At 39.7% G+C, this 24,456-nt stretch overlaps 2 protein-coding genes across 11 annotated transcripts; one reads left to right on the top strand and one right to left on the bottom strand.

The window, feature by feature from the left end:
* Window positions 1-887: 887 nt before the first annotated feature.
* LOC122827813 (calcium release-activated calcium channel protein 1-like) lies at window positions 888-5,324 on the bottom strand. Its single transcript, XM_044110855.1, has 2 exons — window positions 4,961-5,324; window positions 888-3,319 (listed from the first exon to the last, which is right to left on the bottom strand). The coding sequence occupies exons 1-2, from the start codon at window positions 5,072-5,074 to the stop codon at window positions 2,780-2,782; spliced, it is 654 nt and encodes a 217-aa protein (XP_043966790.1). The 5' UTR covers window positions 5,075-5,324; the 3' UTR covers window positions 888-2,779.
* Window positions 5,325-8,069: 2,745 nt separating this feature from the next.
* On the top strand, window positions 8,070-22,542 carry kdm2ba (lysine (K)-specific demethylase 2Ba). Of its 10 annotated transcripts, none has more exons than XM_044110843.1 (11): window positions 8,112-8,249; window positions 9,183-9,282; window positions 12,367-12,591; window positions 12,712-12,855; window positions 14,334-14,420; window positions 14,765-15,058; window positions 16,182-16,993; window positions 17,374-17,537; window positions 17,636-17,797; window positions 18,799-19,017; window positions 21,315-22,542. In XM_044110843.1, the coding sequence occupies exons 3-11, from the start codon at window positions 12,397-12,399 to the stop codon at window positions 21,494-21,496; spliced, it is 2,259 nt and encodes a 752-aa protein (XP_043966778.1). In that variant the 5' UTR covers window positions 8,112-8,249; window positions 9,183-9,282; window positions 12,367-12,396; the 3' UTR covers window positions 21,497-22,542. The 10 variants fall into 10 exon arrangements, with proteins under 10 accessions (XP_043966776.1, XP_043966777.1, XP_043966774.1 ...); XM_044110844.1 differs by having other exon boundaries at window positions 8,115-8,249; window positions 9,186-9,282; XM_044110841.1 differs by lacking the exon at window positions 9,183-9,282 and having other exon boundaries at window positions 8,070-8,249; window positions 14,774-15,052.
* Window positions 22,543-24,456: the final 1,914 nt, after the last annotated feature.

Here is a 24,456-nt window from a genome sequence, read left to right as displayed (position 1 = left end):
TTCACTTTTATTTTTTCGTTTTTAAATATTATCTAGATCTAATACAACAGCACATGCTGAGTTCAACATTCACTTCAACCAAAGGAAAAAGGCAACTCAGAGACAACAATTTGTATAGTTTTACATTGAACATCAATTTTGTTATCCACCTTCCACAGGATTAAATCTTAGTATACGTCATGCAACTCTGAGATCTGGTAAAACATTTTTAACCCAAATAATACTTGTTTAATAATTTAATTCAAATTTATAACACAACTCTATTGTGTTAAACCAAGTCAGACCTGGATCGGTCCATATTTTACCAATGAATGTTTGCAAAATAACCTGATTTAGTTTAACTCCGGAGGTTTACCTAAATTTCTCCAGTTTGAAATTTAAGCTCAACACATTGTAGCGCTTTGCGTCTAAAAATGTTAATGCATCCAATTGTGGTGGGCGTGCTAACCACATGTCTTCAGCGAGGGGAATGTCATTGTTGCTGCAAACAGGAAGACGTCTCCTCAAGAAACTTTTCATTGAAACACAGCAAATGGACTTTTGGTTTATGAAAAACAATCTTGAAAATTTGTGCAGAGAAAGTCTAAGCAAAAAAACAAACAAAAAAGAAATCCTTTTCTTTACTTTAGTAAAGAAAAATGGTTTGTGGGTCTTTGCTGTGACAGATGCTCATGGCTGAGAGCCTTGACCTAATTTAAACCAAGATGTCCACACGTTCCTTGTGTGATTGATTCTACTGTGACCCAACTTCAACTGCTCTCTACAGTGTTGCATTGTTTTCCTCTGCATTTTTAGACATGCAAATGAGAATGTCAGGGATGCATAAATAAATATATTTTACTCCCAACCTGATCCAAAGGTAACATGACTAGAAACACGCAGAAGCGAAACTGGAAACAGAGCATTTAATGAACTGTACCTTCAAGCCGTGCTTTCAAAACACACAGTAGCATACACTCGATTTAATAAATAAGCACAGAAAGGAACAATAGCAACAGAAAAGTGTCGTGAAAGATTGCTCTCTGATTAATTCTGTGAGTAATTACATCGCAACCAGACATTTGGGAAGGCACTGATGTATTCTTGTGAGTTTCTGGTGCTTGACTAAATGACAAAAGTGAAAATTAAAACATTTAAACACTGAAAATGACAAAGCAGGACAACTACAAAGCTCTGTACAACCTATGAGCAGGTTGTCAGCAATACATACGCAAGTGACCCTATAAAATAACACAACCTCGATATCAACAGAAAAGTGTAACTATATTCCAACAAAGTGTGGCATCACCATTAGAACTCAAAGTGCAACAGACAAATAAACTTTGCAAAGACAGTGTCTCATGCAGCTCTGCTACGGAAAGACAACAGCAGCCTCAGCCACATTGACCCATTCATTGATGTGGGCACGAAAAAAAACACAAGCCACATTCGGCAACATAAACAATCCGTAACCACGCTTCAGCTTGTAAACTACTGCACAAAATGTACAAAACACACAAGTTTGCAAATAACAATTTTAACAATTTGATGCTCCGCAAAAGTTGTTCAGGGACACTTTCCCTAAAGTCAGTCACCACTTCTTGATTTACAGTGTATTTGATTAAAACAAACAAACAAACAAAAAGGACAGTATGAAAATGAGAACATGGAGAAAAAAAAAGGGTGTCCTTAATTAACAGCTTAACAGTTGTTGTGATATTTAACTTATTTAAAGTTTATTGTCAGTCAATTTGTCCTGCATTTGAAAATGCAGTGCATGCAGAATTGATTGGCAGGTCAAAGGTTACCTACTTTCATGGACTAATTACTGTGGTCCAGGAAAGGCATCTTTATTTAACAATGCCCTGAACTGCAAATACAACATTTCTATATATTTTTGTGTATATATATTTTTTTATTTTTATAATTTTTTTTTTCTCAAATACTGCTGAAAGTCTTTCCCCAAAAATGAACTTTGGTCATTTCAGGAAACTATACTGTGAAAAAAAGCTAAACGTAAATCCCAGAGATGAGTCCTGAAAACGGTTGTTTGGTAATAAAACATTCAGAGATTTAGTCGTGTTGAAAATAATAAAAAACACATGCAATGCAATGCAATCATTTCACTCATTAACTAACAAGAAAACAAGGTGGGAAAAACTTTGAGCTACAGCTGAATGCTGCACTGTTGACATGCAGCAACCTGTAGCACGTCTGAGAGGAAAACAGCACTTTGACAGAGGTATACATTACGGTAGATAGTGAAGACTCCAGACAGCCTGAGAGACTGAATTTGAGAAAAATATTGATTCACCTTATCCCAGTTTTCATCTTAGAACATCTGGCATTTTCAAATCTATTTAAAATAAAGCATGTTGTGCACAATTACTCACATTTGCCCTCTTCAGCTGACTTTGACCTTTGCCTCATCAACAAGAAGACACTCAAAGTGACACATCCAGTTGTTTACAGATAAACAAACGGCTGCTAGAATAAAATACAGATCTTTATATTAAAGCAAATAAAATGTGTAAACCACCCCAGCATCTTAGTGCTTTTGAAATTTTATCTCACAAATCACGCAATTTTATCTTGTAAGGATGTCGGCAACTAAAAATGATTTAATTCCCTGTATATAAAAGTAAACCAAATTTTGTAAACATGCAATACATAGAAAATGATTGAGCTGTGAAAAGCATGCTGTGTGACTCATCAGAAGAAATACCAACATTTAAAAAAAAAAAAGAAAAAAAAAAAGCCTCTTTATAAGGGAAGTCTACGTGAACTCGGTGGGCTGCAGTTAAGGGAAATGTCCGGCTGCCTTCAGCTCGTCGTTCTCGACCCCGTGATTCAGCTGTTTCTGGAGCTGAATGACCTGGTCCAGCTCTCGGATCTGCCGGTCCGTTTTGTGGCTGACTAGCGTGCGGTAGAAGTGGACAGCGAAGATGATGAAGACAAGTCCGAATGGCACCATTATGCAGGTGGACGCGATGGCCGCCGCCTCGCCGGAGCTGATGGTGGCGTTGGTTTCCTTTTTGAGCGGCAGGAACTTCACCCAGCAAAGGAGCATGACCTCCGTCAGGAACAGGAGGGTGCCGATGACCGTGGAGAAGGCCCAGGCCAGCTCTATGTGGTGGTGCATGCGCTCGTGGGGGGACTCGTTGACGGAGTTGAGGTTGTGAACGTTGCTGACGGCCTCCAGGTTCGGGAGGATGCAGGTGCTGATCATGAGGGCGAACAAATGCACGGCGACCAGAACCGTGGTGCAGGCGCTGAAGGCGATCAGCAGTCCGGGAGGATACGTGTGAGTGGGCTCCAGCTGTACCTCCACCATGGCAACCTGGGAGAAAACATCAAGAAATGTTTAAGCAGCAACCAGTAAAGATTTTTCTTTTGTTTAGTTCTGCCATTTTGAAATTGCGAGATAATTATTCTGTTGACATGAGAGAAAACGATTAATAATATTATTTCATTAATGCTTTTCTAATTCATTTTATAACTGCGGACATCCGATGTTAAACTTTGATTTGTATAAATGGAATCAGTTTCATGGTCTGTACTGTCAACTCAGTTCTAATGATGGATACATTATTTTTCCTCCCACTAGAGTCCCTTTCTCTGCTTTAGACATGCATCAAAAATTTTATTTCCTCACATAAATGCATTTACAATGAATCTACTCGTTCTTGATCACTATAAGTTCATGCCTCTAGTATATGTTACTTTGTCAAATAGAACACAATGTTTGTGGGTGTAATGAAACCAAACATAAAAAAATAAAATCCTTTTGCATCTCTCGTATACGCACTAAAAATAGTTTTCTGTATCTATTAAAAGTTTTTGTTCTTCAGGATGCAACAAGGTCTCAGTAAATAGACGTGATGTGTTACTTTCCCTTTATGACACTTCAGTTCAGCTAACACCTTTTCTTCAAAGCATTTTCTTTCCACCTCGGCTATATTTGGCTCGCTGGCAACGAAGTGAGGAAATATTTACGGTACCTTGAAAAAAGTATTTAAATCCTTGGAGAATTTTACATGTTGCCACATTTCAACTGGGAATTTTATGAAATATACATTTTTTTTAAACGAAAGTCTGAAAAGTGTCAGTGTTTATGCTTTTAGTCCTGAAACCAGAGTCCATCACAGCAATTGCAGCTGCAAGTCTCTTGCTGCTGTACTGTTTGGGGTGATCTGAATTTTTCCTTTTTCTTTTTGTCCTGCAGTACTCTGTACGCAAGTCAAAAAGCTCAGTGTTTTGTATCATCAGTTCTCTTTTTCCTGTAAGGTAACGTGAGATTACCTCTCTTGTAAACTTTTGTTAACTAAAACTGATATGAACTCTCCACCCGAGCTGTGTGAACGTCCGCAACTATTCCAGAGTTACCACAAGCGTTTTGGCTGTTTCTTTAATCAATGATGTCTTTGACCAGCCTGTCAGCTCAAATGGACGCCCTTGTCTTGTAACTTTTTCTTCTGAGATATACTGTTTCATTTTTAAATAAATTGGGCATTGACCAGTCTGCTGTGTTTTTTGATTCATGATAGTTTTTTCCCTAACTAACCTATTATGCCTTCACAGAGCAGCTGAATCTATACTGAGAAAATTACAAGTGAATGCAGGCACCACAGGATTTTATTTAGGGGAATCAGTAAAGGGAGCTGAATTTGAATACATATGCACATAATCATTTTCAGTGTTTTTTTGTTTTTAATCGCACTTATACTTGTGCATGACTTTATGTTGGAGTATAGAATTAAAACCCAATCAATTACACTAATTGTTGAGGTTGCAGCTTGACTAAAGTCGCAAAAGTTGAGAGAGGAGCAAATACTTTCGGCGCTCGCTTGTTGGCCATTATAAAGGAGGGATCGTAGCTGAAACAATAATCTGCGTCACACGCAAACTCTCCGGGTGTTGGTGCCCACGGCCTGTGTAGTTGCGCATTATATCTGTGAAAACTTAAACCTCACTTACTCACCATTGCGAAACCCGACAGAAGAGCCGAAGTGCGGCTGGTGGCTTTAAGCTTAGCTCGGCTCAAGTACAACTTTCTCCAGGACAGCGCCTGCATGGAGTGCTCGTTCAGGCTCATTATGACAGCTGTTCCAGGATAGACCGAAAAGTTTTCCTCACGACGCGGAAATATGTTCCCAGACAACACGCCTTGAGTCGACGTAGGAGCTTCAGCCCCAGTCGGATGCTAAAAATAAGACTTCTACAGAGCAGCTCTAAAAATCTGTCAAAAACTTCTCCGCAACAGCTGACTGTTGAAGTCTATGAGGAGGAAACTCAAGATACCCACAATTCAATGCTGCTCGCAGCCGCTGCAACTGTCAGGTCTGCCCCCTCCGCTCCACTTCCCCTTCCCTCTGAAAAATAAATTGTTTGACTTCATTGCTCTCTTTGACACCCTTTCTTTTTCGTTTTCGTTCATTCTTTTGTTGATTTAAGCTAATTTTCTGTATGTGCAGTAGTCTTTATGGTGCACACAACTTGATCGCCTTGAGATTTAGTTGAAGTAAACCTCTGCATTATTGCCATAAGGTAAACAAAAACAAATTGTCTTTTTCACAGAGAGATCTCTGTGTCAACGAGAGGCCGGTTCAACTCTAAAAATGTACAACTGAGTAAATATAAATGTTATTGTGCACTTATACGCTCCACTTTTGTAAGTAAACCCATTCAATTGCAGGTAATGGCATGACAGCAGCCCAAAGCATGTTCTACTTTCTGCCTTCAAATAGAGCATTATAATGGAGAATAAAGACGATTTAGGTGACCTTAATTATATGGGATCATTGTTGGTGACTGAGGTACGTTTTTCTGAGTATTTTGGAAACTGCTGATCTCATGGGAATTTTAGATTTAGCCATTTATTTGACTTATGGTCTGAAATATCCATTGAGCATATCCATGTGGATGCCCATTCCAGAGGTCAGATGGAAATGTGTGGACTGGTTTGATGTGACATAAATGCAACAGTCGAATAACTATTTCTTGTAACTAGTTTATATAAAATACCAGCAAACTTATCCTACATTTCCTGAACACTTACAAAAATTAGGTAATTTTTTGGTCTGACGAGTTTGTCTCAGTTTCAGCTAACTACATTCAAATGGAAGGGGTCAAAAATATAAGCAACAGGAAAGCATATCAATCCTAATTTCTGTCTTCTATCATTGGCTTAGTTTACCATACGCTGTGGTCGTATTTCTATACGACCACAGCGTAGTCATCTTCTGATGGCTTGTTCCATCCATTTTAACACACCGAGTCACAAAGCTCAAATGGTCTCAGACTGATTTGTTGACAGTAACAATGAATAAAAAAGCTGTGCTGCAATGGGCTCCACAGTCGCCATGTTTAAGTTCAATAAAGCATCTTTGCATATAGTGGAGAAGGAGAAAAACGAATCTTACTTTCATAGCTGACAAATCTACGGGAATTGTGTGATGATGTCACATCAAACAGACCTAGATTTATGATTTACATTGTTAATCTATGACATGAAACGTGTTTTAGAATGCTACCTATTACTCTGCACAAATGCATCTAAGCGCATTAACAGTCGTGCTTATCACCGATTATTTGTGAAGACAGAGAAGGAGAAAACATATCAGAGACACTAGATGGTGCCAAAGAAAAGCATTTCACCAACACTTCACTGAACTGCACAATTGTCAGTCACCATTGTACTTATATAAGATTGATAAATGCTGACAGGGCCACTGTTACCTACACAGGTGTACTGGTGCTGTACTCAAATTAAACATTTTTGTAACCCATTATTGTTGATTGCATTTACGTTTGAACTAATGTTTAAATATGTATTTGTTACTGGCTTTACCCACAAAATCTAATAAAATAAATTTATTTTCCATTACATTCTATATACACAATAACTGAGATATATAAATGTTACTGTGAAACATTTATTAAATAGTTAGATAGACTCTAAGAGATAAAAAGTAATTCCTTAATTTAAGATGAGAATGCAGTGAAATAAAGATTGGGGCAATGTTCACAAAAGATGTTTAAATATTAAGTTTGCATGTCTAGTTACAAGTCTTCCTCTAAAATGGTAAAGGTTAACATGTTAAGTAAATAAAATAAACAAAGACGGAAATTTACTAGAGAGACCTATCTTGTATCTGACTATCTTCACTTCCTCCTAAAACTATGGCGCATTCACTTTACGCAGTACGTGTCGTTCCTAAATATAAAGACATTGATCAGTTTGTAAAACATTGTAAATTTCTTTACATTAATTTAAAAAAATTTAAATTAACATATATATATATATATATATATATATATATATATATATATATATATATATATATATATATATATATATATATATATATATATATATATATATATATATTGCAGCACTGTCTGTTTAAAGGGATAGGATGAGATTTTTTTAAATACAATTTTTTTAAAACGTTGGCAGCAGTAACCTTAATCTGGCTTTATATTAAAAGGAAGACTCCCCTACAAAAATACTTGCCCTAACAGTTGCTTTAGCAAATATTTTTATTGTTTTTTCTAATCGCAACTTTTCTAGTCATAACATTTTTATTTTTATTTGAAGAGAAGCACCAGAGTAAATTGGGCTATTCAAATATATTCATCACCTTGTTTTTCCCCTCACTTTTTTCCATTTACCCTTCTATATTTGGAAAATGCATAATTATGATTCCACCACTTCATTGAAGCTTTAGCTATTCAATTATATGTCAAATGTGATTATGAAAGATGTAGCCAATGTGCATGTAACACTGAATATATAAAGAGGTAAATCCATTTGAACCACTGTTTTTATCAACAGAAGCATGCCACAAAAAAAAATTGTCCTATTGATAAACCATTATGGAATTATGAATCCCAAGTTCACTTGTTCGGTATATCCTATGGTAAAAGTCAAGAATAATATGATTACATTACATTACTGTAATTATTATTATATTGTATGTAATATTTTACCTTTTTATAGTCTTTTACAAGGGTATTGCTTCAAAAATTCACAGCTATCTCTTTAAGTGAACAGGAAGCTAATATTTCCTGTGGGGCCTGAAGGCAGCGCGGTGAACATAGCTGGCAGCTGCTGGGCCGTGTTGCTGTGTGGGAGGGGGAATGAGCTGAGCTGTAAGCTCGTTCAGCCATGTTAGTTTCCTTCTGCTGTTCACAAACGATGAGAGAGGAGAGTCATGGCCTTGTCAATGAGCGGAGACGATGAAGAATATGAGTCAGAGTCCGAGCAGGTACTTACCGCTACTCTTCGTTATGTTGACTATTTTAGTCCGTGGGAAGTTTAACGAAATTTGAGGAAGAAAGGCGTTTTTTGTGTGTGTGTGTGGTTGCTTAAGGTTAACGATAACCCCGCTCTTATATGTTTGTGTGAGTCAGGTTCAGGCAAAGATATTAGAAAAAGGTGTTTATAAATATCACTCACCTGTAATAGTGGACATTTAGCTTAGTATTATGTACACATATAAAGATGTTTATTATCTGTTATACACTAGCTGTCCGGGACACAGCATGTACTCTGCTCCTTTGATGTTAGCTACAACTGACCCATTTTGAGCTGGCCATTAATACGGCGCAGCTTCGGTCCGGTCATGATTTCGATAATTTCCTGTTAGCAGAAGCCTCCACCAGCCACCAGCTCGGCTTCAACATGTTTAAATCTACACCCGGGGTGAAGCTCTTATTGCTCCCCGAACACCGACCTGCCACGTTGAAAATGCTTTCTTTCTTTTGATTCATTTCCTCACTCTTCCAAAACTTGTCCTGCCACTCTGCGCCTTTAAGAAGGCTTTTGGCGAAATGTTGTTGAGGCAGGGACCGGGGAGGGGGATGGGGAGAGGGAACAATGAAGTGGCTTTACTTCTGGTGCTTGCTGGACCTCTGCTTCTCAAACTAGGGCTACCCATAATCCCACCACCCTAAATAAAAAACAAACAAACAAAGAAAAAATGCACTGTCCGGCTGCGCAGATCTTAACAGTTTACTCGTTTTGTGGCAAATTAAAGACGGAGTGCTTGGTAGAGTTCATGAGGAACGCTTAAAAGTGCTGATGCAAGATCCACATCAATGTGCTTGCACAATATTTGTACCCACAACACGGTTCCATTATCAGTACATCAAAGATGATGTTTTCGCTTCTTTCCACCGTGACACGTGGTTGACGACAGCAGCACTTGTTGTTATGAGGACCTCAGCAGATGATGAGCCTTGTGACTTTCTCCTACAAAATCCGAACTGAGGCTGAGTCAGACGACTGTGCTTGGCATAGTAAGTTGTATTTTTTTTTTTTGTGTTCGCAGGCCTCTGCAGCCAATCCCAAATTCCTGTCATATTACTGCAGAGTAACAGTCAGCACGAATCAGCTGATGCAGTAATGGCTCTAGGTGCCATCTTCAGCTACTGTGTTCAGGGTTTTTGTTTGTCACAACTTTCACGGCGGTACATTTTCGTTTTATTTAAAGTGAAGAATCGAGGTAAAGTGGACTATTATTCTCCTTTTTTTTTTGCATGCATTTGTTTCCATTTATCCTTCCGAAAACCGGGATTACAGTTTTCGGGATTTTAGAAAACTGCAAAATTGCAATTATGGTATTAATTGCTATTAATCTTCGTTTTCCTCAATCTTCAGTTTTTATTTGATCATCAAGATGGCCCCACCTCTATGATGAAGCTATAGCATCTCGATCACTTGGATCCATTTCAGGTGTGGACAGGAAACATGTAAAGAGCCCGTCCAAACAGCCAGATGTGTTATTTATATTAGGTGTTTCATCCTGGCAGTCTCTTTTAATGGGAGAATTGCACAAATTACTCTCAGAATCCACTTTATTGACCTCTTGTGAAAACTAAAACCTCCTCTTTCATTGCTTAAGGCCACTTCCTCTGCTGCAGCTCATCGAAAACTAACTTTAACGTGGTGGACCACATTTATAGTTTATTTTTCCTCAAATATGTGACGCCTAAAAACGGGCATTTTTCTCTTTCATGCTCCATCTTTCTGTACCAAACTTTCCGTCTTGAAGTGTGATTTTGTACCTTCGGACGTTTATAAGCAGTTTGTTCTTACGCCTGCCTTCACTACTGATTTCTACTATCTACTGCTAGCCTATCGTTTGATACATGAGTTGCATTTTGGTTTGATCAGAGGTCAAAACAAGCAGGCTGCTGCATAACGACTTGAAATGCTCTGGAGTGAAACGACACTCCTCGTTTGAAAGTGGTAAACATTGGTCATCGGAGAGGTCAGGCGAGGGATGAGGGGACTTTGGCTGAAACAGTTGTGAGTGATGTTGACAGTCACAGTCATCCCTGGAGCAGCTGCTCATCCTCCACTAGTTCCCTCCCACATTTTTATTATTATTTTTTTTTTTTACATTTTAACAGGAGCTGGATGCGTCTGCTGGAGTGTGTTTTTTGTCGAAATAATTTGTTAGCAGCCTTTAGGGCTATCGCCGCGGCGGGGAAGGAAAACAGTCTGGAAATGTAAAATTTGGAAAAAATGTGATTTGCAGACTTGGTTACTTTTTTATAGGCAAAATGTTATATCTGTGCATTCCTCCAAGCTTCTGTTTCTGTCGCTCTTCTTTCTTTCCTTTTTTTCCTAGCTCCTTTAGAAATGAGCTCATAGTCAACTTTTGTGTTTGACGCCTTATTGTGTTCTCTTCAAAATGGCACAAAGCACTAGAAAATAGTCTAGGAAAAGTCTGGAAACCAGTCTTGTGGGGGGAAGAATGTGAAGAAACCCTGGAATCTGTTATCTGAAGGATTAGGGAGAGGAGATTAGTCGTGTAATGATTTACTTTGGGTGTTTTCAGTTGGAGTCAACAGGACAAGTTTCACCTTTCCTCTTCAGTAAAGCTGTAGTCATTGTTGGAGTTAACCCAGGTTGTCCCGTTGACCTCGAAACGCATGTTACCTGTTATACCTGTCCTCTGGATGCAAGCAGAAACCAAATCTACCTCCGGTTGTTTGCTAACGTGCAACAATTTAAGGAGTTGGCAGCAGCAGCAGTAGTAAGTCAGCAGCGTGGGGGCTGAGCACCTGTAAAAAGTAATGCTATAAGAATAAATCAGAAAGATGTTCACGGCCTCAAAGGAAATCATAACCACCTCCAGCGAGTTTATTTTTATCCATCTGTCACGCTCCTCTATTTAAACATTTGCCACCAGCAAGGCGAACTGTTGCCAAGGTAACGTCTCCTGCGAAGATGAAAGGAGCTGAGATGGCTTCTTCTTTTAGTTGTATTTTATAGTAATGCCATGGAGACGAGGAAGATTTATTTATTTATTTATTTTTAAAAAGAAAGAGGTTGATATTGAAGATCATTTAATAAACATTGCTGCAGCTTTTCTACTGTAAATATGTGGATGCTAGTTTCACTGTTTTGCATGGCTTCCTCCTACTGCTCTACTTTATATGTTTAAATTCTATTGGACCAGATGAGGCTTCGTTTGTGTGGCCTGCTGGTGTTCTGTAGAGGAATGCATGATGGAGATATCAGGATTTTTCAACTGAGTGACTTCCTTCTGACGTGCTTTCCCACTTTTCCTTGCAGATTTTCAAAAAAAGAAAAAAAAGGAACTTCCCCCCTTATCCGAGTATATGGTTTCTGCAGGATCTTAAGCTGCAGTTAGTTAATGCTTAAACCCGAACATGCATTCACTGCGTTTTGGTCGTGGTGTCGGTAGAGTTCATCCGTTATATTTGTTGTAGTTTTTGCAGAGGAATTCGGATATTTTGCGCTACAACAAAACTACAAGTTCCAGGCTTATAAAGAATTTTACCCTGGAAGCTGCCGAGTTGCAAATAAAACATTCTTTTTTAATCTAATGTTATATTTTAGTCCCTATTTAAATATGTTAGTTTTTGGAATGTTTAAGTTTGAAATTTAAATCTAAGAGGTTTTAAAATAAAAATATAACTGACGTGTTCCTATGTGAAAACTATTTAAAGCAGAAAAGAAGATGGATACATTTCTTTCTGTGGGATGAATATAATTTTCAACATGCTGTTGTTTGATGTGTTTAAAGACTGAAAACTGCAGGAGTAGTTAATTTTGATGTGTTCAATGAATAGGCAAAATTCATCAGATTTTTCAGTATTTGACCTGCAGATTCAGTTTGTACTTTTTTTAGTTTATATTTGCCCAGAAGCTGAAATGAACAGAAGAACAATCAATAAATCACGTGTGTGTTCAGCATCAGCGACTCCCAATAAAGTATGCTGACTCTGCATTTTACCATTAGCATTTCTCTAAGTCTCTCCATAAAAAAAAAAAAAAAAAAAATCAACTCTTGGACCTGTAGTTTAATTGGTTTTCGATGAACCATTTGAACCATTTTTGTCTTCCAGCAGCGAGCAGTCAACCGTCCGAAGCCAAAGATGGGGTCAACGTCGGCCGTCAAGCTGCCGTCCAACCGGAGCGCGTCGGGAGCCAGGCGCAGGAGAACGCGCTGCCGGAAGTGCGAGGCGTGCCTCCGCACAGAATGCGGAGAGTGCCACTTCTGCAAGGACATGAAGAAGTTTGGGGGGCCGGGGCGCATGAAGCAGTCCTGCATCATGAGGCAGTGCATCGCGGTGAGTCAGCGAATGAGCTAGTCATTCCCAAGCTAGTTAAAATACAGTACGAAGCCATTGACTAATTGCCATTTGAGCACCGTTAAATTCTGCCGCTCTCATTTGTCTCGCTCTCCGCAGCCCGTCCTGCCCCACACAGCCGTGTGTGTGGTGTGTAAAGAGGCGGGGAAGGAGGACACGCTGGAGGACGAAGAGGAGAAGTTCAACTTCATGCTAATGGAGTGCTCCATCTGCAACGAGATCGTCCACCCCAACTGCCTCAAGGTACGCAGAGCCTCAGTCAGATGGTTCCCATGGTGACTCATTTTTGTTGGAGCAGCGTCCCGGGAAGGCCACATCATTATGACATGACTCAGCCCCTTTACACTGGAATCTGGAGTTAATTTGATGGGGAAATAGTTTTTTGTTGATGAACCCGCTGCTCTTACTCATGTGGTTATGAGGTTATAATGGCTAAAGCCTGACTCTATTTCATTTTAGTTTGACTTTCAGCCTTTAAGCTGCGAGGAAAACACTGAACCTGTGATTGTTTGGAAGTCGACTGCCAAAGAACAAAAACTCTGCTTGCCGAGTCAGAAACACGTCGCTGCTGGTCCAGACGTGATCAGAGCCGCTTTTTAAGGCCGTGCTGCTACTTAAGCTGACGACATAGAAACAGAATGTCAGCAGTGTTTTCATTTTATTAAACAAACACAATTGAGGAAAAAATAGCGTTCATAAAAATGCCTTGTTGACTTGCACAGTGCAGCTGAAGACGTGTAAGTTCCTCATGGCATCTAAAAGCCACTTCCTCTTCATGCAGCCAATACATGTAGATGGCGTGGCGATATGGGCGGACCACCGCTGCTGCTGCTGCAAGATGATTATTTGCAACAGAAATAAAAATTCCTGGGCGGGGGGGGATTGTAAAGGAGCAACCTTTGCAGTTATAAAGATTGCCTTCAGTACAGCTATGCAAGACTTGCTTAGAGTCACAAATGTTGCATAACCTTATAAAAAAAAAAAAAGACAACTTAAAATTGTTAATAAATATCTACTCCAGGAAATTTGTCATTTTTAAAGAGCCCCACTTCATTATGGTTTGTAGGTTTTAAAATAAAGAAAGTGTCATTCTGTTGTGAAATTAGCTAATTGTATGACAAAAAAAGCTACTTAAACTAGTATTTGTTGTTAAATTTATATTTAAAACTTTAGTTTATTTATCATTTTAAGGCAGAGTTGTTAGGAGTCGTTGCAGACGCCTGCTCTAGGGAGATGGAGCATAGGAAATATATGTGGTAAAAAGAACTGCATGTCACTTTATCTTGTTATTTCTGCAAGGTAGATGGTGGTGGCAGCATCATGCTGTGGCCAAGAAGCTGGTTAAGACTGACGGACAGCTTTTGGCTACGTGTCACTTGTTTTTCCTTTTATGTTGGAGAATGACGGTACATGAATTTACATTTTACAAAAATTAGTTCAAAACTTTTTTGTAGAAATAAAAATGAAAACAATCAACTTTATTTTGATTCAGGTTTGCACAGATGATCAACTGACGTGTTGTTTTTTTGCTTCATGTTTTTATATACATATATATAATAATTCAGGTTGAACAGCGCTGACCGGCCTGACGAGCGCACATCGCAACAGTAACTTTCACTTCCCACAAACTCGCTACTTGTTGGACTCTGTTGAGGCTTGTCGTGGTTGAAATCCTGCTCCCTTTTTCATTTATTTATTTTCTCTCTCCTTTCTCCTGTCAGGTGAGTGACGCTTCAGGTGTGGTGAATGATGAACTGCCTAACTGCTGGGAATGTCCCAAATGCAACCACGCAGGCAAAAGTGGAAAAGTGAGTACAATCATGCACGAGCCGAAGGCTGCACACTGAATCTTAATCTTGCAAAGTTTTGATAATGTTCTGTGAAGTAACCTTAACGATAAAGATAGGAGTCGCTTCCTCTTTTAGATAGTTTCAGTATGTCTTTTTTTATATATGATAATCTGCTGGCCACTTCCTGTTAATTCTGCCGTTTATGAAAGTCCTTCACATGACTGTATCGGACAGAGGCAGGAAACCCCTGACAACTAGAAGTGTTTCTTAAATCTTAAGCGCCTAGTTAAATATCAAACAGGGTTTTCTAGTCACGATAGGCTAAAGGTATAAAGTCGTCTCCACTGTTTTTGTCCCCTTTGGTATTGAAGCAAAAAAGGGGCCCCGGGTTCAAGTACGCCTCCAACCTCCCCGGCTCTTTGCTGAGGGAACAGAAGCCCGCGAAGGAGGAGGGGGACCTTTCCTCTGCGACGAAGAGGAAGCCGGACAGAGACGAGACGCCAAGATACAGAACCGAGGAGGCTCTCCATCGGCAGCCGCCACTGCTGTCCCCCAGTGGCCTGCCGAGGCCCAGACCCGAGGACAAACTGAGGAAGAAGAGGAAGCTTTTCGATGATGATGACGAAGAGGACCTCAATGTGAGAAAGAAGGTTGGTGTAAGTGCCAGTGACTTGCAGTTCCTTGCAAAACTATTCAGATCCATTTAACTTTTACAAGGCGGCGGATTAGAATCGGCATCATCGCAACTGCAAATGACTCCTTGAATGCTGTATTTTCTGGGCTCTTTTATTTTAGGAGCCATGAGAGCTTTAAAGTTGGTTTGGGTAATAAAGCAATAACAAACCCAGAGCTGGGGTGGGCAAAATGTCAACATGGCAAATATTACATTCCAAATGTGGATTTCATGGAGACTTGGCAGAAGAAAAGTCATAAGTTGTTTTTTGTTTTTTCTGCAGTATGCCACAAACTATGTAGGCGACATAAGCAAACATGTGGAAGAAAGTCATCTGGTGAGATGAGAACTTTATAGTCCCTCTTGTAAAAATAAAAAAACTATCTACACATCATAATGTGCGATTCTTCTGTTCATAAAATAACAACTGGGTGCAGCCAGTGGGAGGTAAATACTGGACAGACCTAGTGCAATATCTGCTAGAGCAGGGGTCTCAAACTCCAGTCCTGTAGGGCTGCTGTCCTGCAACTTTTGGACGTGCCTCTGCTGCATCACCTGAATAGAATAATTAGGTCATTAAGGCTCTGGAGAACTGATCTACACAAGGAGGAGGTAATTAAGTCATTTCATTCCAGTGTTTTGTACCTGTGGCTCATCTAAGAACTGCAGGACAGCAGCCCTTGAGGACTGGAGTTTGAGAGCTGTGCTTGAGGCTGCAGAAACTTAAAACTGGAGTGGATTTTACATAATGAAATGACTCAGACAAAAACCTAATCATATTAAATGGCCCAGTTAAAGTCCAGATCTCAATTCAGTTGATGATCTGTTGCAAAATAAAATTGACATTGCACACTTTACACTCGAACTGGAAGACATTTTAAATATCCCCCATAAAAAAAACCCCAAAACAAATGAAAACAGTAAATAAAAAGGAAATAAAAACCACACACAACAGATGACATAAAAATTATCCTTATGAATGGAAATTATCAAGATCATTTTAATTTATGAGATTAGTTCACAGATTACTGCGACAGGCCTGAGGCTCTAAGAGTTTGGCACCAAACGACTCTTCGTAATTGTTGCTAAATCTCTGTCTTCTGCAGGACAAGTCAGACGATTCGTACATTTCTAAACTTCTCCCCCAAGTCAAGACGGAAAAGGAGGAGGAAGATGATGATGATGAGGAAGGCGGAAGGGAGCATCCTTTCCGCAGCGGCGTGGACAGGAAAGGGCGCTTCGGAGAGGCCGAAGAGGAAGCGGACTACAGAGACTCCAGAAACGACTCGTTGAATTCTTCCATCAAAACCCCACTTGGAGACAGCGACCACTCTCTCTGCAGCTCTCCGCAGGCCGGCCCCAGCAGCGAGGGCGGCAGCGAGACGCAGGAAAGGGGGCCCCGTCCGAAGGCTCGCCGTAAGCGGCGTCTGCCCAACAGGGAACTGAGCCGAGAACTGAGCAAAGCACTGAACCAGGAAATCCAGAAGACTGAGGACTGCCTGGCCAACGAGAACAGGCAGCCGCTCAAGGTGGAGCCGGAGACGGAGAACGAGGAGCCAAAGAAGCTGTTCCGCAACGGTAACGAACTCAGCGACCAGAGGTCCCACCTCAAGACCAAAGAGATGAACGGGAACACCTGGGATTTGCGCCACTTTTACCCAAGTCCGATCACTCCCCTGGGCTTCAACCGGAGCACCCCGACCACGCGGCCGGTGCCGCCGCGCTCCCCACCCAAGTGCGTCCAAATGGAAAGGCACGTAATCCGGCCGCCTCCGATCAGCCCGCCTCCCGACAGACTGCCCCTGAAAGACGGGAAAGCACACATCCTTCAGCGCGAAGTCTGGATGAAGATATTCGGCTACCTGTCACACCAGGAGTTGTGTGTCTGCATGAGAATCTGCAAGACGTGGAACCGATGGTAAATGCACAAGCTTCTCTAACTCGAGCTGATTTCTTTCCTCAGAAAGCTGAACATGAAAATGCTGTCTTTTATTTGATAGAGGTAGTAAATTTGAATCAGGGAATGAAAGGAGTGCAAGACTAACTACAGGTGATTACAGAGTATATCAAAACATTTTCCAATTTTTTTAACATTTGAAATCTATTGAAGATCTAGGCAGAAGTACAAAATAAGTGAGATAAAATGATTATAGCCCTCTGTTGATTAGTGCATCACCAAATTAAATTCTCAGTAATAACTGTACATGTTCTAGATGATGTATGAATGTCTGAACCTGTGCTCTGCTTGGACCTGATGTGTCACACAGATTTTTCTTCCTTTATTCTTCCTGTGACCAGGTGTTGTGACAAGAGACTTTGGACAAACATCGATTTAAACCGCTGCACCTCCATCACACCACTCATGCTCAGCGGGATAATCCGCAGGCAGCCGGTCTCCTTGGATCTCAGCTGGACGAACATTTCCAAAAAGCAGTTGAGCTGGCTCATTAATAGATTACCAGGTACTTAGATATGAGACGCACACATGATGTAGAGAATAAAGGAGTCCTTTGTTTTGTTTTTTTGGATCAGTGATGGAAAATACGGTTGTAACTTCCAGGTCTGCGAGTGTTGAAGCTGTCTGGTTGTTCCTGGGCTGCTGTCTCTGCGCTCTGCACGTCCAGCTGCCCCCTGCTGCGCACGCTGGATGTCCAGTGGGTGGAGGGACTCAAAGACGCACAGATGAGGGATCTCCTTTCACCTCCCACAGACAACAGACCAGGTACGGTACAAGGAACTCCAATTATTCTCATCTGGAGCGCCATAAATCATAAGCACATTATGGCGAGTGTGAAGAAGAATGAACATTCTCAGAAATTTACAGACAATAGTGTAAATTATATCAGTTCTACCTACTAGGAAGGAAATTTTCAGTAATAAATAGCATGAGTGATATCAATCAGGTTTGTTTTTATAGCACATTTCAGACAATGTAGTTCAAAGTGCTTTGCATCATAAAAACACAAAGGTACAAAGTCATAAAACACCAGATCACAAGCATGTTGACCTACACTGACATACTCCATTCAGTTTGCGAGGAAACATGCTAAAGCTAAAATTAGCTAAAATGCTAATATTGGCTAAAATTCTATCGCATATGGGTTGTCACTAGTATGTTGACTCACATTAACTCATCCCATTCATTATGTTAAGTTTAGCTTTTATATCAAAAATAGCTAACATGCTATTTTCTCCTAAAATGCTAACGTTGGCATAAATGGTATCACCATGACCTACACTAATGTACTCAATTTAATATGAATGAAACCATGCAATAATATTTTAGCTAATATTAGCATTCCAGACAGACTGCTAATATTAGCTAAAATGCTATCAATTGCATATACTAGCATGTTGACCAACATTAACTCACTCCACTCACTTTAGGTGTAACTTTTATATACAAATTAGCCAACATGTAAATTTTTTCTAAATTTATAACATTAGCATAAAGAATATCATTAGCATGTTGACTTATTGTAATATACAAAAACAAATACCAAAATTAGCTAAAAAACTAATGTTAGTTCAAATACTGTTAACTGCATATGGGCTAGCACTAGGATGTTGGCTAATATTAACTCACTTCATTCAGTGTTGTCACTTTACGTCATAGGAAACTGTTGGTGGACTTTTACTATGCCTGAATGTATCTTGATGACAATTCTCACTGCCATTCTCCTCCTAGCATTAGCTGTGGACTAATGTGTGCTCTACCAACAGGTCAGCTGGACAATCGCTGCAAGCTGCGGAACGTGGAGGAACTGCGGCTGGCAGGGCTGGACATCACCGACACGTCCTTGCGTCTCATCAGCCGACAGATGCCTCTTCTGTCCAGGTTAGACCTGAGTTACTGCAACCACATCAACGACCAGTCTGTGAACCTGCTCACTGCAGCAGGAACTACAACCAGAGACTCACTCACAGAAATCAACCTATCAGGTGAGACCTGCACTAGAATGGTAGCAATAAATACTGATGTGCACCTTCAGGAAGCAGGATTGGTTAGATGTGTCTAAAAACACAAAGCAAATGCTGTTAACTATTTAAAAAAATTTATTTAATCATATTAATTTGTTTCTCAATATAATATTTATGAAGAATAATCTAAAAAGTATACCAAATGATTTGGAGATTTCTTGAAAGTTGCATAGAACTTTATGCTTTATGAAAAAGTCACTCCACCGCTATTTATTAGCTCGCTTACGGCGACGCAAACCTGGCTACGGGAAGCCGTTTGGCTCAAGTTTTCAGAATGTATCTGGGAGCTGCTGGATCCCATTCACACCACAACAGAACCACCTCCTCCAAACGGTCTCAGAACAGTTTTTCACCTCGACACAAACAAAGCCAAACCAGTTTGTTTTAAATGGACTCGGGTGCGACACTAAAATAACACAATGTTTTATCTGATTTAGAAAAAAAGTCTAAATATCTTACTCATAAAAAAATCTGAAATGTGTTAACTTGTTTTCTTTTACTTAATAGAAAATGCAAGTTTATGTAAGTTTATGCTTGTCACTTGTACAAACTTTAGCACACACAATTTTCTCATAGAGTACCATACTGGTGTTACGGCTCAGTACCTCAAATATTTTTAGAATAAGATGGATAATCAGACCTTCTTCAGGCTCCGCCCTGCTAAAATAGCTATAAAATCTCCTACATTAACAGCCTCACTGACTAACAGTGGCCCACAGTGTAGAGTTCTGTGTTTTATCTCTTCACATGAAGGAAGTTGGGAAACCTATATTTCCCATATTTCTCTCCGTCTTTTTTGACCTCGTGATCCGAAAAGAGGGAACCGAAACCTGGGTGACTGAAATGTTGCATCTCTACAAACATTTGTCAGCAGTTGCTTTTTATTTTTAAGCTAGAACTGTACACAAAGTTGTTTGTCTGATGGGTTATTTGATTAAAAATAGTATTACCGTATTTTCCGCACTATAAGGCGCACCTAAAAACCTTCAATTTTCTCAAAAGCCGACAGTGCACCTTATAATCTGGTGCGCCTTATATATGGACCAATATTGAGCCACAACAGGTCTCGCAACTACGATAAGCAGCCGCCGACTTCATTTTACCCTGTAGAAGAAGAACTCCAGCCGCTAGATATCTGTGTCACACGAGATTCAAAGCTAGACTGTGAACTGCGTGGGAACAGTGGATGACAGAAGGCGAACACAGGTTCACCAAGATGGGGAGACAGCGCCGGACGACATACGCCACTATCTGCCAGTGGATCGTAAATGCCTGGGCTGATGCATCATTCTTGGTCCGAGGTTTCAGGAAGGCAGGAATTATCACCGAACTGCGAGACAACAGCAGTGACACTGACTCGATTAATGACGACTTTGACGAGACGGAGCCGGAATGTTGGATGCCGTATTCGCCCAACTGCTTAATTCGGACACTGAAGAAGAAGAATTCGAGGGATTCGTGGATGAGGAATAAATTAATAAAGTGAGCTATACATGTTTATTTTGTGTGTTTACAGCTGAACACGGTTTGTCATATTGTGAATATGGACATTAACGTTTGAACAACGTTGAGTTATTGATATATTGTTATTGCTTTGCACTATTTAGAGTCACTATATTGTGATTGCACTAACGTTTGACTTACCATAACAGTATCAGACTGTTTTTTACGTGTTTATCGAATCGAGGAAAAGTTCCCCTCCACTATGTGATATAAATGTTGCACTACATGTTACCACGTCACTGACTTTACCTTGGAGAAAATAATAAAAAAGCTGTTTATTCATTTAGGGAGTGAACAGAGTTAGTTTGTAATCTATTAATAAAGTTTGACTAACCTATCTGACTGTTTTGTTGACATTCCCTTTAACGCAGCTCCATTGAATGGATGCATAACGTAACCCCAGCCTCTACTGGAGCGTCTCTTCTATGCGCCTTCCAATGCGGTGCGCCTTATACATGAAAAAGTTTTAAAATAGGCCATTCATTGAAGGTGCGCCTTATAGTGTGGAAAATACGGTACTGTATGAGCTTCCTTTTCTGACGTGCCTGAAAAATGAAGTATGGGAAACCTCCATTCCCTACGCTTTCTGAAAGTTGTAAATAGTTGTAAATCCGTCAGTATTTTTGTTGTTGTTGTACAAATCAATAAGGAGCTCCTGTATTTATAGTTTTGAAATGCAAAATGTGAAAAGAACACGACCGCCTTTATTAACCCAAAACTAATAATCCTTCTCTGTTCCTCCCACTGTATTCTAGTTTGTAACAGAGTCACAGATCATTCATTGAACTATTTCAAGCGCTGCGGCAGCATCTGCCAGATCGACCTTCGCTTCTGTAAGCAGGTGACCAAGACGGCCTGTGAGCACTTCATTGCAGAGATGTCTGTGAGCGTCCCGTTCAGACTGAAAGAGGACAAGCTGCTGCAGAAGATAAGCTAGTTTCCATCGGGACGAAAAACCCCCCCAACGTTTTCAGACTGTTTTTGCACTTAAACTACACGTCCTGTGATAAGTCTCTGAATCACTGTCGTCATAGAATACAATGAGAGGGAATTCAATGGGAGGTGATGTTCATTGGACAGAAAAGGAGGAAAAAGGTTGCATGTATTTCTTTTTATATTTTTACTTTTATAAACATGTGGTTGTATTTGAGTTATTTTTATTGGCTTTGTTTCATTTTTGAACAGATTTTTCTACAAGCAAAATCTTTCAAGTTATTTTCTCTTTCTGTTTCTCGAGCCCAAATATCAGACTCTTATGTAATTTTCAACAGAACAACTTGGCTTCCTTTTTTTTTTTTTTTTCTTCTCCTTTTTTTTTTTTTTCTCTTGTGTGCCAAAATCTCTGTTTGACGTCGACGCTTCAGTATACAGATAAGAAAAACATGCATGTGCTGTGATTTAATTACCATAGCTACGTTAAATAGGTAAATTTCAGAGAAGAGAAAGCGATAAATTTCATATTTCTGTTACACCCTTGGATGTTTTACAAAAGACTTTTAACTGTGGGGCGTTTTGTTTAGGGGTTTTCAGCAATCTCTCAATATTAATTTATTGATTTATATTTTTATTACAGTTTGTATTTATTTGTTTATTCAGTGACTTGACATAGGTGTCTTACATAGTTGGTTCAAATGATGCGTGTGAATAATTTATCAGGGTGGTTGGAGCTTGTCCCAGCCACCTGGTTTGTGTTTTGGTGCCCGAAAGTCAATTAAAGCGAATCTAACGATGACTTTAAAGCAGGCAACCTCGCACAACTATATGGGCAACTAATTATGACCTCTGCAAGTATTTGCATACATTTAAAAATATACTTCATACAGTCGGTGTTGTATTTTTGGGTGTTGTGCTGTAAATTTATCGCCTCAGGTGAATGTGATTATGTTTATACATGTAAATCAAAAAAGAAGTGCTAATTTGCATTAAAAGAACTTAATTTGTATCATCATGGAGACTTTTTGACTGATAAATGGCTTAAGCACAGGTTTATGGCTTTCTGATTCCTTTTCCTATAGAAAAAGGTGGAGGAGGAAGGATAATAGAAGTATAAAGTTGAAAGGTAGAGAGTGAGACACCTTAGTAAATTGCTTCTACACCTGTAGAAAGAGAAAAGAAGTGAGAAAAAAGCAACAACATATTCCTATATTGATATGGATATATATACACACATATATATATCAATATGTAATCAACAATGTCACTGAAAAGCTTACAGTTAGAATTATTACAAGATGTATTTAGTGGCAACAGCATCCCAAAATAGCGTATCTGTTTACAGGTTTCTGTACATAAATGTTCAACAGACATTGAGCTTGAATCCACAGAATACAAACATGTTCAAGTGTAGGTTTCCTATCTTTCAATTTATAATAAATATTTGATTTACTTTAAAATTTTACTAACTTTATCACAATTCAATCTTAGATCTATGAACGGTGATTCTGTTTTGCCAACTTTTACTTTGCATGTTTTTGGGTGAACCTAGTTTGAGAACAGTCCTTGTACATGATCCTTGTGGTACCACCTGTCCTGGTTTGAACAACTGGACGATGCATTAGACCAGTAATGTACATACTCAATAGAATGGATGTTACAGGCTTCTAATGATTCATTTGAGGACTCGTGTTCTGCCGTGGAATCATTTCAATAAATTTTAAAAACTTGGATTGGGTTGGGCATTTTCTCTAATCAGAAGATGGTAATTTAGTCAAAAAGCCAAATTAATATGTAGTTCAATCTCCCTTGGAACATTGCAGAAAACTTTTTTTTTCTTTTTCTGATCTGCAATTACAATCTGGCATTTAATTTCAGCTGTACATTTAAGTTTCTTCCTATCAGAAACTGGTGAAGCTCGTTTGATTTGATTTTCCAGAATCTTGATCTGGACTTTAAGCCGCTAACTGGCTCCACTCGTCAGATTTAAAATCTTCATTATGTTGGGCTTAGCTCTTTCCACTGTTTAAGTTCTCGGTTTGAGGCGCCAGCACCACTGGCACTGAGCCAGACCCTCAGCATGATGCCGCCGCAAGCATGCTCGACAGTCTTTCAAACAAACTTACTGTCATCGTGTCCAAATGCCACAACTTTTGTCCCCTTCGCCATATTTGAGTGATACTTTACGGTATCTATGAACAACGAGCTTCAAGAATCGCCTCGACTTAAAATGCATGGACTATTTTTAAATGTGCTCGGAAAGACAACCGATTTACTCGAACTCCTCCATTTGTCGAAAACGGAACAGTAAAATCCAGCAAGAGTTAACGCCAAAACGTGGCTGAGATTTCTACTAAAAGTGAGTGGTTAACTGGAACTTGCTGTGGTGCATTTAATGGCTCAGATCCACTCATTACGTGCAACCGATTAATGGTAAATGTGAGCAGCTGTCGAAGCAAGCTGTGGATTAGTCAGGTTTTTATGAAGACAAACCAAGCAGGAGCGAGGTCAGGGAGGCCTTGCAACTTTAGGCGAAGATGTCTGCTTGGGAGGCGATTTACAATTTGAACTCCCATATTTCGAAAGTCTCCTCATTTCCCTTTTCGATAGAGAGAAAGAAAACACACACACACACAAACAAGACGACGCATTTTATTTGAAGGCATAGAAAGCAAAAGTTTGGCAAAACCTCAAACATCTTGTGCAGCCAGGCTTTGTGGTAGAAGGCTCATGAGTCAAGACTGTTGCACCACCAACACAACACCCAGCGTCTCCTGCAGTCACCGAGCTGCAGGGGACACCGAGCTTGACTTCTGATTTAAAAAAAATGCGTCAAAACTTGGTCAAGCCCAAAATAAAAAAAAAGTAAATATTATTCATACATGAGCAAATCTGCAACAGAATGACCAAAAATATTAACTGTTGCTGTGATACGAAGTTCAGACCTCAAACCCAACTTTAGTC

The sequence above is a fragment of the Gambusia affinis genome, linkage group LG03 (genome assembly GCF_019740435.1).
Source record: "Gambusia affinis linkage group LG03, SWU_Gaff_1.0, whole genome shotgun sequence".
Taxonomy (NCBI): domain Eukaryota; kingdom Metazoa; phylum Chordata; class Actinopteri; order Cyprinodontiformes; family Poeciliidae; genus Gambusia; species Gambusia affinis.
The sequence above is the reverse complement of the archived record's forward strand: the minus strand, read 5'-3'. Positions and strand labels throughout refer to the sequence as shown.

What these genes read in the sequence shown, in the direction of transcription:
- LOC122827813 (XM_044110855.1), bottom strand. Translation starts at nt 5,074, where the DNA reads ATGAGCCTGAACGAGCACTCCATGCAGGCGCTGTCCTGGAGAAAGTTG. An exon ending in TTCTGTCGGGTTTCGCAATG is followed by an intron (nt 3,320 to 4,960) that starts GTGAGTAAGTGA and finishes GTTTTCTCCCAG; the next exon opens with GTTGCCATGGTGGAGGTACA.
- kdm2ba (XM_044110835.1), top strand. Translation starts at nt 12,074, where the DNA reads ATGTGTTCAATGAATAGGCAAAATTCATCAGATTTTTCAGTATTTGAC. An exon ending in TCCACCCCAACTGCCTCAAG is followed by an intron (nt 12,856 to 14,333) that starts GTACGCAGAGCC and finishes TTCTCCTGTCAG; the next exon opens with GTGAGTGACGCTTCAGGTGT. An exon ending in ACGCAGGCAAAAGTGGAAAA is followed by an intron (nt 14,421 to 14,764) that starts GTGAGTACAATC and finishes TTGTCCCCTTTG; the next exon opens with GTATTGAAGCAAAAAAGGGG.